Here is a 16,303-nt window from a genome sequence, read left to right as displayed (position 1 = left end):
TGGAGAGACGAGGACCCATGCCATCTGGATAGCTTCCCACAGCTCCCTGATATTTGTAATTGCAGGATCTTGGGTGCGAATGGACCTCTCCACCACGTCCCATAAATGCTCGATTGGGTTCATGTCGGCCAAACGTGGTGGCCACACCATTCGTAGGAACTCTCCAGAATGCTCCCTGAACCAGTTCTGGACAACTTGGGACAGATGACAGTGCTTTATCCTGCTGAAATATTCCATCATTGTGGCTGTAGTCCATGAAGGGCTGCAAATGGTCATCAGGCACTTCAGTGTAGCGGACCGGTCATTGACCTGTTTAGTCAGACCCAACCCATGCCACGACAACACACCCCACTCTATTATGGAACCCCTACAAGCCAACACGGTACCTTGTTGATTAAAGGGATCCATGGCCTCATGGTGTCTGCACCACACCCAAACCCTACCGTCCGCCCTAAACAACTGGAAACGTTACTGCCACATGTTGCCAGTCCTCTAAAAGTTCAGTTAGCGATGTCACAAGTCCAGGTGAGGCGCGGTGTCCGGTGCGGTATCTTAGGCACTCTGGTGGGTCTTATGCTCCCATATCCCATAGAAGCTATAGACCGCTACACTGGCCTGCTGGATATGCGTCTGGCCCCTCCCGCGTTGAGAGCGTCTGGCCCCTCCCGCGTTGAGAGCGTCTGGCCCCTCCCGCGTTGAGAGCGGGTGTCGCTTGTCTGTTACCACGGACAATTTTGGCCACTCATGGTTGGCCACTGCTGTTCAGTGGGTGGTAATGCCTTCCATGAGGTATTCCCGGTAAACACATGACACTGTAGATAGAGGGAATTTGAACGTTCACTCAACTCTGGAAATGGTATGTCCTATCCATCGGGCACGCACTATCCTGCCCTGTTCCAACTCCGTCGCATTGCCATGAGCAACCTAGCTTGTGTTCAGCCTGACTCAGGGGATGTCCGATTACAACTGGTGCAGGTCTGGCCATTGCAAAGACATCACAGTACGGTGGTGCCACCTACCATTACTTTTACATACTGCTACCCCATGACTTTTGGCACTTCAGTGTAAAATATGTCTCTGCGTGCCGATGTTCCTGTCTGTCTGTTACACCATCACACCCCCTAGTGGTTACTTGTATATTACAGTAAAGACCTCATAGCCTGGAAATCGGTATGATCTAGCACCAGACTCTCATGAATTGTACCTAGTGATTTCATTGGGTCCGTTTACAGAACATCAGCTAGTGTGGTGATTGGCTACACTTATTCATAATCCACATTATAGACCGCACTGTTGTGTAAGGCCAGATAGACAAACCTAAATTGCAGCGTGGAAAAAGACTTCAGGGAAATAGGAGGGCCTCACTGACTAGCTTACCATTTACTATAATAGCAAAGTTCTGTACCTTTTTTTTTTTTTTTTTGACCATCTATGTAATATATGGTGACAAACTACGGTCTTTGCACACACTTAACATTTGTGGGTACAGGATGAGGTTTGTTTTTGTTTTTGATTTTCAGATATAGGGGGTTATTCACAGTTAACACGCCAAAAAAGATAGCAATTGGGCAAAACCATGTGCACTGCGGGTGGAGTAGATGTAACATGTGCAGAGAGTTAGATTTGGGTGGGTTTCTGTGCAGGGTAAATAATGGCTGCTTTATTTTTACACTGCAATTTAGATTTCAGTTTGAACACACCCCACCCAAATCTAACTCTCTCTGCACATGTTACATCTGCCCCACCTGCACTGCACATGGTTTTGCCCATTAGTGTGCCTTAATGGTTTGCTAACAACTCTGAATAACCCCCATAATTCTAATAGTTGATTAGATACGCTCTGTAGCAGAGTGTATCTAGCTAATGCTATAATGATTCATATGTGGTCTTTCGTCTGCACGGGTCCAGTATGATATCCAGATGGCTGGGATTCCGGCGGTCAGAATACAGACAGCCCTCTGGAAAGTACCCTAACCCTCCCTTCCCACTGCCTAAATCTAACCCTCCCCTCTTGATGCCTAAACCTAACCCTCCCTCCCCGGTACCTAACCCTTGCCTTCTTATCCCTGCACCCTAATCCCCCTTGTAATGCCTAAACCTTACCTCCCACCCTCCACGGCAGGACGCCTCCCGCTGGAAAATCAATGGAGATTTTGGCGGTCTGTAATTTGACAGCTGTGTCCCCACCTCCGTCGGGATTTAGACGTTGGGTTAATGGCGGCGTTATATCGACCGACAGAATCCCACCCTTTGGGATCTTAACTGCATCCCCTCTCCGCCTAATCCCCGCCACTATTAGAGGCATATGAATTACAGCTAGTGCTGTGTTTTAATTAGAAACTGTGTAGACTGAAGATATTTACTATAATCTGACCACAGTAAATCCCTTCTTCCCCCCCCCCATCTTATCCTATTACTGAATAAAGGTGACAATTAAACCTGGTCATTTGCGGAGCAATTTAGTCAATACTTATTTTGATAGTTCAACGTGCCAGAAAAATGGGCCAGTGATTGACAGGCAAATTAGAAGAATATTTGAAGGTGCCAATGAAAACTGTGACTATATAAAAGCACAAGACCACAGGCTGAGTGATCTTATATAGCGTCATAAATCTAAAGCGTCGCTTACCTTCCAGTAAGGGGTGGACCATTGCACAGAATCCAGCAGCCATTGCTCAATAACATTATATCTGGGAGATAAACCTGTAGAGAGAGAGAATTTTGATTGTAATGGAAGGTAACTTGTACCAGGTCGCCTCTCCTTCCATGTGTAGGATTTAATTTAATCCAGAAGTTATTCTTTTCATGTTGCCATATTTTTATAAAGTATACTGTAAGACAATACAAGACTGTTGCTTGTGGACATTTGCTTTCTGTGAAAAAAGGCTTTAATGAATGTATGGCATATGACAACCAATTATCAGTTAGGGGGGAATTCAATTAGACCTAGTAATTTACCGGCTGTGAATAAAGGTGGTAGCCTCGTGCTCTAACATCCGGGACTACTCTGTTCGAGCCCCTTTTTTTTTATTTATTTTTTATTACCCTGTTATCGGACATGAACACGCAGAATCTGGAAAAGTTCCCGGACGGGCTATTTTATCGGGAATTACTTTTTGGGTCTACTCGGACCCGAAAAGAAATCCCCATTAACTGCAGCCTGGGGGCTGCATTCAGGGCTAATTGAATAGTCCCAGGGGGGGGGGGGGGGGGGGTCAATTAGCTCAAGATAAATTACCACAGCTAATTGAATCCCCCCCAATGTGCTTCTTTAACATAGGATTTTTCCTAGGCTAACGGCGACCGTTGGGCCATGATGAAGCTGATAATTTCCTAGCATAGGAAAGTCACACAGACCTTTTATTAGTCTCATCTCCCAACTAGTCGGACTGCACCAGGTGGTGATTCTGGAGCTGCTTTACCCTCTTTGGCTTTGTAGAGGTTTCCAGACCGTAAATAGCAGAGTGGAGGGGGATTTATTGATGGAGGATCTGTGTTCTTCTGAAGCTCACCTTTAAGAACTTGCTGGGAAGAACTCTGATGGCAAAACACATAGGAGTTTCATCAGACTGCGGTGTACTGGGTATGGCAGGATGTAAATAAGGAAGGGAATTAATCCTGTAGTTTAATTAGGATAGATGGGCCAGTAAACCGATGTTGGGGTTTAGGGAGGTTCAGACTTTAACATGAGTGGACAAATCCTGGGTAAGAAGGGGGTCACCTGCTAGCTCAGCGCTAAAGTCCAGCGTGAAAGCAAGTTTTCCCAGTGTTTGTGGCAGAGAGAGAAGTTGTTTCCACGCGTGCAAAAGAAAATTGTAATCGTACCTCCTGCATCGCTACATCTTGTCCAGCACAAATATGCACCATGTAAATGGACTTCTCCTAAATCTCAGTGAGCCCATGTGTGTAACAGAATAATGTTTGACTTTAGTGGACATCCAGTAATCCAGCCTGTCTGCTCATCCTTCTCTTCTCCATGTACCTGGCAAAACCCTAACACCTGAGTGCACATTGTGTAAGAGATCAGTGCAGGTTGGAGCTGTGGCATGCTATATGCCTAGGACATGTCATTGTTGTTTGCCTGGTGATAGGGCTGTGGTCAGCCGCTGCTGTAATACCATTTGGTAAGGTTGTCCGGGAATAGCCGTCTCTGTGGGTAATATTGGTGCTATTGCGTGTTCCTGAGGGTCTCTGTAAGGCAAAGGCTTGGGTAGAATTTGTTCATGCGTGCAGTCTGATCCGCCGGTTACACTTTTGCATTTGTTAGTAACATCATGTGTGCAACACACTCTGCTCAACCCTCCCAATGCCGGCTGTGATCCCAGTGACGGTTACTTGGCGCTGCGTTCTATTCAGCATGAACACATTCTGCAAGCGCTTGTCTGAGAGAGCACTGAGGCATGTTCCCCGGACTACTGGGTAGCGGACTCTCTGGTGGTACTAGCACCACCAGACCGTTGTCATTGGTGACGTGACTACATGCGACGCGAATCAAGTTACCAACTTGTTGTTCTTTCATTCCACGCAGAAAGAATCCGTGCAGCCTGCGGAGTGCAAACAGCAATGATGGAGCGACGGATGCAGTTACAGAACGCAACACTTCCAATTGGTCAGGAGTCTACCTTCTGCAGCAGATTTTTACTTTAAAGCATCATTATTTTTTTTATTTTTTATTTTTATTGAATTTTTTTTTTTTTTTTTTAAGCTTAATTTCTACAGTTGGGTTCTTAGAACGCTGACCTGGCTGGGTTCAGTTAGAAGAATAGAAGCACAGTCCAAGTCTACGCTATTGGGGGTTTTATTTTATGTTTTCCTTCATTTTTCTCACTTTTTTTTTTTTTGTTACACTTTTTTTTTTTCTTTTTTTTTTTTTCTATTATAATTATAGGTTGCCATGGCTTATTTATTATTTTATAGACTAACCAAATTGGACAAATATTGCCTGCACACGCTGGCGCAGTTTTATTGTGTCCTGGGAACGCCGCCCTACCCATACACCGGGGACTAGTAACAAGCTCCTGGTGTCGTCGGAAGGTCATTTAATAGGCTGGGAATTGGGGAAAGAGGGAACGTCTGCCCTCTACGATTTCTATTGCCCAGGCAGGTTTGTTTGAGCTGCCCTTGGGTACGAGAACATTTTACGCTCAGGTCGGTGCATTTGGTCCATTTGTATCTACAGAGCAGAACTGTTCTATCTCAGGGAAACGGAACGAAGCAAATCTGCCCGGGAAATAAGAATTCTCCGGCGGAGGGTCGCCATGGCCGCTGTCAGAACGGCTGCCTCCACATCATCGTGCAGACCTTGACTACTCTAAATACATGCCTGACAGAACTTAGCATTTATACACCTTGAACCATGTAATTATATAGATGTTCTACTTATTTAAATTGTACAGTGTATTTAAAGATGCAATAAAATAAGTAAAATCTACACTGAAATACATTCAGCTATTATTAGGTCACTTAGACCTACAGGGAAATTGTACCAGAAGAAAGTGAAATGGGGGCTTGAACAGCTTTCTAAACAATCCCCTCTCCCCTCAGTCTGGTGGGCTCAGCGGACCGTCTTTTGGGTGTTCAAATGGTTTTAAAAAATAAAATCTTTTTAAGCTCACTTTGTGCTTTTGATAAGTCATTGGTATAAAGGTGCTTGGCCGACTGGAAGCAATTCCGGACAATAAGGAAATAGCGCTGGGTTTCTCGCCCCTTACTGGTGTGATATGCGACACGTAGGCACGTAGCGCTGGTTCTGGGCTATGTGTTATTTTGTGTGTGTGTCCCCCCCCCCCCCCCCCCTGAAGCTGTCATGCTGATCTCATCAGTCGCGGTAGCGGGCACCGTCTTCCAGGCGTAGGGTGACCAATGTAGAGAGACGGCACTAGTGCTAGACCGAGGAGACCGGAGCTGATTGCTTGGTTATATAACACTGAGGACATCTGTACCGTCTTCTCAGATAAACCCTCGTGTACTATAGAAAGAGATTTAAGCCCAACCCCTTTTTGGGCACAATTTCCCATTGGTTCAGGAATAGTAACCTCTGTGAGAAGTGGAGTGTTGCCTCCAGTTCTCTGATAAATAAGTATCGCTTATGTCGTCATCATCATCATCATCCTCCTCATGTTTAGATTCTGCTGTTTTTCTTGCAGTCCTCCTATTTATTGGTTCATCCATGTTTATAAAGACAAGTCTCTTTGTATTAGACATGATTCCTTGTTTTCCATTGACAATGTCAGGATATAAATAAAGTGAAATGACTCAACCTTCTGCGTTCTGTGTTATTTCTCATACTGATGACGCGGGGGTAGAACGTGCTTTATGTGCCGTGTAATCCGGTAACCTCCACGTTATGTTCTAAGGTAAATTCACTGTCCATATTCTGCTCGTACCCCCCTCCGCCAGGTGCCGCTGGCCACAGTATGCACATTACATGTAGATCACCACTCAGAACCCCTCCCCAATCGCTCTCTGACAAACTGCGTTCCACCAAAAGTACATGCCCCAATGAGACTGCTTCATATTTCCATGTTCATCCCCAAAGCAGCAGCCTCGGCATGCTGAAACTTGCGGTTCCACACCATCTGGAGGGCAGCAGCAGACCTGTTGCCCTTTTATACAGTAATTGTGGAACTACAAGACTCAGCAGAACAGGCGTGTTGGCCTGCTTAATCTCTACACTAATATGCTCCCCAATCAAGATTTCCTAAAAGCTATGTACTGTACCTACCTCTGCTCCCAGCAGAGGTAGGTACAGATTGACATCTGAAGAAACGGATTTACATTTATTCATTTTTATGAAGCAATTTTGAGATTTCCTCAACCATTAAATAATCTGGAAACAGTAATACGGAACACACACAGACAGTGACTGTCTTCTGCATTTGTTTGTTGTATGCCCAGAACGTAGCACCATGTGTGGTGTAACGAAACATACTGCATTTATACACGTGCACTCCAAGACACTGTATTCGGCCACTAGAGGGTGCTATAACTCTGTCTGGCTCCAGTAGAAACACAATCTTTGTACTAGAATCAATGGGCATGATCTCTTTTCACGAGTAACATGTTTTCTCAGTAATTCATGTGCTGTGGATACAGCGTAAACCAATAGAAATGGATGTTCTTGGGCTAGGACAGGTTTCGCCACTGTGAACAAGAACACGGGTACCACAAACAAGTCTTGTGCTTTGGGGAGTCGGGGTTCCCTCCCACCCTGGCCCGTATAGCTTCATACTTCTGCTTTATTAACCAATCCCAGCACCTGTGTGGCGTGGTATTTGTAAAACCATTTTTGCATGAGGCACTAATTAAGTTACCGGTGCACAAGCATGAATATCCTTAAAACATGGACGGGGCAGACATGACAGAAAGCCATTGGCTTCTGTTTTTTTCTGAACTTTGTCTCTCCCCTCATTTTGTTTCTGCGTTCATAATCTCCCGGCGCTGCATGATCTATACAGGGCTGCCCTGCGCCATAGGCTGCCGTGCCGTTACACAGACTGTGTTTTGTTCTAATTTCTCCTTCATCCACTAGGGGCCACTGGAGCGTAGTTACAATGGGACATAGTAGGCAGTAATTGGGAGCTGGCACTTTAAAATTCTAATACTGTGGCTAGCTCCTCCCCTACTATCTCCCCTCCAAGCCAGTCTTACACCCCGGCATGTAGTAGATATATATATTAGGGGATTTATATCAAGGGAAAACCTGCAGCAGTTCCACAAGGTGCCTTGTGGATGCAGAGACGTCCTGGCCATAGCGCACCCTGCAGCCAGGCCTAAGACTAAGGCTTCCCATCGGTCTACCTGTAATACACGCCGCAGCCAGCAGGGGGTAGTGCTGGTCAGAGGCATGTAATGACTGTCAGCAAGATGACACATAGGCTGAGAGTACGGGCAGAGGAGGATGTCCTCTAATCCCGGTCATATGCTCTATTAGACGTGTCCTGGTTGCGTTGTAAATTATTTTGATTTATTTTCAAGTATAGTGTATCTAGGAATATGACTCCAGTTCTACCGGCCAGTTTTAAACAACCTGTTGCTCTTAAAGTGTAGCACTACAAATCTCAGCAATCTGTCTTCTACTTCACCCATTTTATAAATAAAATATGACAGACAGTAGCGCGTCTATGACGGATGCATGGTACGCAATGCACGTGAGCTGCTGCGTCTATTGGAGGGGGACATGACTCACACCCTGCTCCCGTAACCAGCCTCCAAGGTTCTGTGCCTTTCCCTATGTAACGTAGTGGCAGCCATCTTTCAGGTGAAATATGGCACTGTGCAGTGATGGCAAAGACTGACGGTGTGCCAGGGTCTTTGTTATCCCGTGCAGTTTCCTAAATTTCACTGGTGGCGGGGTTGTGCGGCACGTGGGACCCCCAGCTCGCTGCTGAGGAAACATCAGGCTGGATTTATAGGAAGGGTGTGAAACTGCTTGGAGATCTTCTAGAGATGTAATGCACCCCCCAAACCCAAATACATAGGCGCTCAGCACTGAGCCACGCCTCTCCGCCTGCAGGGACTTTAGCTAATACTGCCATCTTGCTCCGTATTGGCTGGGGGTAATGTGCAGTGGAAATTGTGCTTCATGGATGAACTCCACTACTCTTAAACAGGTCTGTGTCCGTGTTAGGCCCATGATATTCTGCCACGGTGATGAGAACATGAGTTACGAGGGTTTGTAATTGCACGCTGCCATCTCCCGACGTTTGCATCCTGTGTAGTAACAGGGAACATGTTATACAAACTGTATATGACCAGAGCATGTATCGCTGAACATCTGCATTTTAGAGTAAACTCATTACTGGGGATACTGCCCCAACGTCATTTCACTACAGTCTATTTATGAAACTATAAATCAGCAAGTATATATTTACAAATGAGTAGACAGCGGCTGTAATTCAGGGAGGTAGCGGCTTTTGCTGGGCAGTTTCTGTACTACGCAGCGGCTCCATCCGATGACGAGTCCAGGAGCAGTAATCGGAAGCGTCTATCCGGAGCGTCACGCTCCTGTGTGTAATATGCAGACACGGCTGACGAAGCAGGAACTTGCGTCATTATTTACATCACTGCCTCCGTGCTGATTTCCAACATTCAATGACTTAAGCACATAAGACATTTGAAAAAAATGTTAAGGCCGGTTTACTGCTGAGAGGATGAATCTAAGCGCAGCTTACAACCCCCATCATTATAGAGGTATTAAACTTTATGGTAAACCATTATTTTTACATTTTAAATTTTGCGCTAAATATAAATATATAGTGTGTGTGTTAGGATCTCCTGCTCTGTGCTGCCACGTCGCCATGGCAACCGGGAGGCAAGTGTTAGCAAAGTAACCTGAGCGCAGCTGATACTCCGGTCCAGGTTTTTACTGTGTAGTGGTTACAGGCTCTGTGCACGGCAGGGAATCCGGCGCTGGTTTTGTGCTCACAGTCTGTGAGGTCTGAGTGGGGCGTGGACAGCACCTGCTATATAATCCATCCTCTCAGGCTAGGCAAATGCTGCTGAATCTTTGTTTGTTAGTCAGTTCCAGAGAGTTAGCTAGTTCTGTGTGACTTTGTATTTACTTGTTGCTTACTGCGAATAGGCCTAGGGATTCGGTACTTCATTCTGCCAATCCGGACCTAGCAGTAAGACTGGAGTCAGTTGTTTGACCTGCTGGGGTTCTTTTACTATTCTGTGAACCCAGCAGGTTTGCGGCTGTACTCTCAGACCTGCTTGCTTAATCCTCCCTCACTGTGCAGGGTGTCCAGGTGTCAGTTTAGTGGCAGTAAGCTGAACCTGTGCCCTGCAAGTGGGGGTTAGGATTGTGGATACTCTCCTTGTGTCTATATTTCTATCTCTGACCAAGGAGTTTATTCCCACACCCGTTGGTAACCCTTTGGGGTTGTTTCTGTTGCTCTTAGCAACATCATTTCAGGTGCTCCACATGTTAAATCACTACACATCGCTTCATTGTCCGCTCTATTCCATCTGAGCATTCCTGACACTAGGGAGACACCCTATTCCTGAGCCTTTGGGCTTCTCCGTTCACTTAATGTTTATTAGTTATTCCATCACCTCCTGTGTATGTTATGTTATACTGTCTGTGAGTTCGTTTGCTTCGCTTCCCTCTCTGTTCATACACCGGTATACTCCTGTTAGCACTGGTGTGCGTAACATATTCAGCAGCCCTACTCCTGTTGAAATTTTGTGGGAATATGGAGCATACCCCTCAAAATACTTTGCAACAGGTGGTCGATCAGGTGCAGGTCCTGACTCGACAATTTAATGAGATGTCCACGCTAGCGGAGCTCCCGCAGCAGCAGCGGCAAGTTCAGGGGTTAAGGAGCCGAAAGTAAATCTCCCGGATCGTTTTTCTGGAGATCGCTCGCAGTTCTTTTGTTTCAAGGAGAGCTGCAAGCTATATTTCAGGCTTAGGCCCCAGTCTTCTGGATCGGAGATTCAGCGGGTGGGCATGGTGATTTCCTTGCTACAAGGAGACCCACAGGTCTGGGCATATGGGTTGCAGCCTGACTGTCCGTCGCTTAAAAGTGTTGATGCTTTTTTTACGGCACTGGGCATGTTGTATGATGACCCTGACAAGATGGCTTCAGCCGAGGCTCAGATTACGGTTCTTAAGCAAGGGCGACGGCCAGCTGAGGTTTATAGTACGGAGTTTCGGAGGTTGGCTCATGATACCCAGTGGAATGACCCAGCCTGGGAAACCAGTACCGAAGGGGCCTTTCTGACCAGATAAAGGACCAACTGGTACAATATCCCTCGCCTGATAGCTTAGATCAGCTCATGCAGTTATCCATCCGGGTGGATAGACGGCTGAGAGAGCGTAGGCTTGAAAGGGAGACCGCAGTTTCCTTTTTTCCCAAGGGAACCTCAGACTCTGAGGAATATTCCGAGGAGCCTATGCAGATTGGGGCTACCCGCCTCTCCTCGCGTGAGAAGACGCGGAGGAGACAGCAGGGTTTGTGTTTGTACTGTGGGAATAAAGGTCATGTTGTAGTATCATGCCCAGAAAAAACGGAAAACTTCAGGGCCTGAGGGTGATGGGAAATATCCTGTCAGGCCAGAAGTCAGAATTTCCTAAAAAGACTTTTCTCATTCCGGTGACTTTGGAGATCCTCGGTCAAACTGTCAAGACTGAGGCCTTTGTTGACAGTGGGGCCGATGGGGTTTTCATGGACCGTCAATTCGCCCTGGAACACTCTGTTCCTTCAGTACCTTTTGGCATCAGAGATTGAGATCTGTGGGTTAAACGGGGAACCATTGTCCCAGGGTAAAATTACCTCCTGCACCAGCCAAATTCCTTTGTTTATTGGAGCCACACACTCTGAAAAATTGTCTTTTTATGTGACTGTCTGTTCTTTTGCCCCATTGGTTTTGGGGTTACCCTGGTTAAGGGCCCATAACCCTCAATTTGACTGGGTCTCTGGGGAGATTCTTAGTTGGGGTAGTGATTGTTTCAGGAGTTGCTTGAGCCTTCCAGTCAGGCTCTCGCAGCTAAGTTTGCCAGGATTGCCAGGATGTTATGCAGATTTTGCGGATGTGTTCTCCAAAAAAGTTGCGGAGGTACTACCTCCCCATCGCCCCTATGACTGTGCCATTGATTTGTTGCCGGATGCTAAGCTTCCCAAGAGCAGGTTGTACTCCCTGTCACGTCCTGAGACTTAGGCTATGGCAGAGTACATTCAGGAGAAATTGGCTAAGGGATTTATCAGACCCTCACAGTCCCCAGTTGGGTCGGGGTTCTTTTTCGTGGGTAAAAAGGACGGTTCGTTGCGACCCTGCATCGACTTCAGGGAATTGAACCGTATCACGATTAAAAACTCGTACCCACTGCCTCTCATTTCGGTTTTGTTTGACCAGCTTCGTACTGCCACCATTTTTTCTAAGATTGACCTACGCGGTGCTTACAATCTAATCCGAATAAGAGAGGGGGATGAATGGAAGACTGCCTTTAATACCCACTCAGGGCATTATGAATATTTGGTGATGCCTTTTGGGCTCTCTAATGCCCCGGCAGTCTTCCAGGAATTCATGAACGATGTGCTCAGGGAATATTTGGATAGATTCTTAGTTGTTTATCTAGATGACATCCTAATCTTCTCTCATTCCCTGGAGGAACATCGGAAGCATGTACGCTTAGTCCTTCAGAAACTCAGAGACCACCAGCTTGGGGCGAAGCTGGAGAAGTGCGAGTTTGAAGTCCAGCAAATCGCATTTCTAGGGTATATTATCTCCTCAGAAGGTTTCCAAATAGAGGGTTCTAAGGTACAGGCAGTCCTGGATTGGGTGCAGCCCACTAGTTTGAAGGCGCTTCAGCGTTTTCTGGGCTTTGCGAATTTTTATAGACTGTTTATCGCTGGATTTTCGTCTATAGTGGCCCCCTTGGTGGCACTCACTAAGAAAGGGGCGGATGTTGCTCACTGGTCTTGTGAGGCCAAAGCGGCCTTTGCCCGTCTCAAAAGGGCATTTGTCTCGGCCAAGGTGCTGCGACACCCAGATCCAGAGCGTCCTTTTGTGGTAGAAGTGGATGCCTCTGAGATAGGTATTGGGGCAGTGCTCTCTGATGGGGGTGTCTGATAATCGCCTTCATCCCTGTGCTTACTTTTCCCGTAAATTTTCGTCTGCCGAGATGAATTATGATGTGGGTAACCGGGAATTGTTGGCTATAAAGGATGCACTCAGGGAGTGGAGACACTGGCTTGAGGGGGCTAAGTTTGTGGTCTCAATTCTCACCGACCATAAGAATCTGGCATATTTAGAGTCAGCGAAGCGGCTCAATGCCAGGCAGGCACGATGGGCTTTGTTTTTTGCTCGCTTTAATTTTTTGTTAACATATCGCCCTGGGTCAAAAAACATCAAGGCTGATGCGCTCTCGCTGAGTTTTGCTCCAGTTCAAGAGACCACCGAGGAGCCATTGCCCATTGTGTCCCCATCATGTATTAAAGTGGGCATTACCCAGGACCTCTTGTCATTAGTCCTTAGAGCACAGGAGCAGGCTCCTCCAGACCTACCGGTAGGTCTCTTGTTTGTGCCTCCTAGGTTAAGACAGCGAGTGTTCCTGGAATTCCATGCCAAGAGGTCGGCAGGGCATCCGGGTATTGCCAGAACTCGGGAGTTGCTGTCTAGGGCGGTGTGGTGGCCCTCGGTGGCTAGGGATGTGGATCAGTGGGTTCGGGCATGTGACGTTTGTGCCCGAAATAAAACTCCTAGAGGGGTTCCTGTCGGCCCATTACATCCACTCTCTATTCCGTCTAAGCCATGGACCCACATTTCCATGGATTTTGTGGTGGACTTGCCCATATCCTCGGGGATGACAGCCATTTGGGTTGTCGTTGACAGGTTTTCGAAGATGGCGCATTTCGTTCCACTGGTTGGGTTGCCATCGGCCAGACGCCTGTCTGAGTTATTTATGCAGCATGTTGTGCGCCTCCACGGCTTGCCACTTGATGTGGTCTCTGACCGTGGATCCCAGTTTGTGGCCAAATTCTGGAGGGCATTTTGTTCTGATCTCCAGATTTCTGTGAGCTTGTCGTCAGGCTACCATCCACAGTCTAATGGGCAGACTGAGAGGGTGAACCAGTCCTTGGAGCAGTTCCTCAGGTGTTATGTCTCCAAGTGTCACACTGACTGGGTTGCTCATCTGTCCATGGCGGAGTTTGCCTATAACAACGCGGCTCACTTTGCTACAGGGATCTCTCCCTTCCTTTGTGTGTATGGGCATCATCCTAAGGCCAATTCTTTTGACCCCCTGGATTCCACGTCTGGTGGTTCCTCTGTTTCGGGCCTTAGGGGTATTTGGAGGAAAGTGAAGAAAGCCCTTGTGTCTGTCATTAGTGACCAAAAGGGTTTTTGATAAGCGGAGAAGACCCTGCAGCTTCAAATTAGGAGACTTCGTCTGGTTGTCCACCAAGAATTTGAAGTTGATACAGCCATCTCATAAGTTTGGTCCCCGGTTCATCGGCCCTTATAAGATCACCAGGGTTATCAATCCGGTGGCATTTCAGTTAGATCTGCCCCGTTCATTGGGTATCAATAAAACATTTCATTGTTCCCTTTTAAAACTGGCGGTTAGTAATCCCTCTTCCAGTGGAAGACCTTCTCCTCTTCTGATACGGGGTCAGAGGGAGTTTGTGGTTGAAAGGGTTCTTGACTCCAAGATGGTTCGGGGTCGGCTGTCATTTTTGGTGCACTGGAAGGTGTATGGCCCGGAGGAGCGGTCGTGGGTGCGCAGTTGTGATCTTCATGCCCCCAGACTGTTACGCTCTTTCTTCTCGCAGTTCCCCGATAAACCCGGTGGTAGGGGTTCTTTGACCCCTCGTCAGAGGGGGGGTACTGTTAGGATCTCCTGCTCTGTGCTGCCACGTCGCCATGGCAACCGGGAGGCAAGTGTTAGCGAAGTAACCTGAGCGCAGCTGATACTCCGGTCCGGGTTTTTACTGTGTAGTGGTTACAGCAGGCCTGGCCAACCTGTGGCTCTCCAGATGTTGTGAAACTACACATCCCAGCATGCCCTGCCACAGTTTTAGCATTCCCTAATAGCAAAACTTTGGCAAGGCATAATGGGACTTGTAGTTTTACAACAGCTGGAGAGCCACAGGTTGGCCAGGGCTGGGTTACAGGCTCTGTGCACGGCAGGGAATCCGGCGCTAGTTTTGTGCTCACAGTCTGTGAGGTCTGAGTGGGGCGTGGACAGCACCTGCTATATAAACCATCCTCTCAGGCTAGGCAAATGCTGCTGAATCTTTGTTTGTTAGTCAAGTTCCAGAGAGTTAGCTAGTACTGTGTGACTTTGTATTTACTTGTTGCTTACTGCGAATAGGCCTTGGGTTTCGGTACTTCATTCTGCCAATCCGGACCTAGCAGTAAGACTGGAGTCAGTTGTTTGACCTGCTGGGGTTCTTTTGCTATTCTGTGAACCCAGCAGGTTTGCGGCTGTACTCTCAGACCTGCTTGCTTAATCCTCCCTCACTGTGCAGGGCGTCCAGGTGTCAGTTTAGTGGCAGTAAGCTGAACCTGTGCCCTGCAAGTGGGGGTTAGGATTGTGGATACTCTCCTTGTGTCTATATTTCTATCTCTGACCAAGGAGTTTATTCCCACACCCGTTGGTAACCCTTTGGGGTTTTTTTTGTTGCTCTTAGCAACATCATTTCAGGTGCTCCACATGTTAAATCACTACACATCGCTTCATTGTCCGCTCTATTCCATCTGAGCATTCCTGACACTAGGGAGACACCCTATTCCTGAGCCTTTGGGCTTCTCCGTTCACTTAATGTTTATTAGTTATTCCATCACCTCCTGTGTATGTTATGTTATACTGTCTGTGAGTTCGTTTGCTTCGCTTCCCTCTCTGTTCATACACCGGTATACTCCTGTTAGCACTGGTGTGCGTAACAGTGTGATATATATCTATCATACAAAAATATAACATACAAAGAGGTATATTTACTAAAGATAATGTGTGTTTTTTTTTGGGGGGGGGGGGGGGGGGGTTTGTTTTGTTTTTACTAAAGTCGCTGAGTCTCAGGCTTGTTTTGTCTGTATAAATCCAGCCTTCAGTGCTGCTGAGAATCTGCGGTTTTGAACCATAGGATGTCACAAATGTCCATTTCTGTAGATATTTATTACAAAGGTTTATACATGAGCGTAACCCAATGATCATGTAGAGATGTCTTGGGGTGGTTGGCTTGTGCTAACCCGGGGGGTCCTGCGCTCCACACTTGAACTTTAGGAATGTTATGCTGGGTACACACTGGGTGATATATCACTGGCCCGTCAGCTATTGTGTAAAAACGATATGTTTGTGTACGACAGCGTTCACAGACCAATCGTGTCAGCCCTGCAGCGCACACGATGACCAGTATATATTGGTGCATCGCTGTGTGTGTGCGGCTGGTCAGCACTTTGCCTGTCTGTTCAGTGACGGATGTAGTAGTACAGTTGATGCGTCTTTGTACGTAGCGGCTGTGCGACATTATGCAAATGCTGCAGGAGGCGTCTTGTGTTAAGACACCTCCAGGCTGCTTCTCTGGAGTGCCGTGGCTGTCGGAAGATGGAGATTTCCTGGCCCTGTGGTCAGATCTACGGCAGCTGGCTGTGTGTCCTCATAGGTTATGCAGCCTCCCAATGATGCTGCAGGGGATCCATGCTATGTGCTAGGACGCAGCACGGATCAGTAATCCATGCAGGAGGCATCAGCTTATTCCAGATGCCTCCTGCTGCATTATAGTGTCTGTGCATCGTTGCTGCTTCCAAGTAAGCCACAGCGATGCCACCTCCAACCACATCTGAATCAGGCCCAATGGGT

General features: G+C 47.2%; 1 protein-coding gene across 6 annotated transcripts in view; it reads left to right on the top strand.

Annotated features, from left to right (window-relative positions):
• Nucleotides 1-6,259, top strand: part of NAP1L4 (nucleosome assembly protein 1 like 4) — a 53,349-nt gene extending 47,090 nt beyond the window's left edge. For all 6 annotated transcript variants that reach the window (XM_063946320.1, XM_063946323.1, XM_063946321.1 and 3 more), the window contains one exon: nt 4,529-6,259. In XM_063946320.1, the coding sequence (XP_063802390.1) occupies nt 4,529-4,567 (39 nt within the window). In that variant the 3' untranslated portion in view covers nt 4,568-6,259. The remainder of the gene's footprint in view (nt 1-4,528) is intronic.
• The last annotated feature ends 10,044 nt before the right edge of the window (nt 6,260-16,303 follow it).

This window comes from Pseudophryne corroboree, chromosome 11 (genome assembly GCF_028390025.1).
Source record: "Pseudophryne corroboree isolate aPseCor3 chromosome 11, aPseCor3.hap2, whole genome shotgun sequence".
NCBI lineage: Eukaryota > Metazoa > Chordata > Amphibia > Anura > Myobatrachidae > Pseudophryne > Pseudophryne corroboree.
The sequence above is the reverse complement of the archived record's forward strand: the minus strand, read 5'-3'. Positions and strand labels throughout refer to the sequence as shown.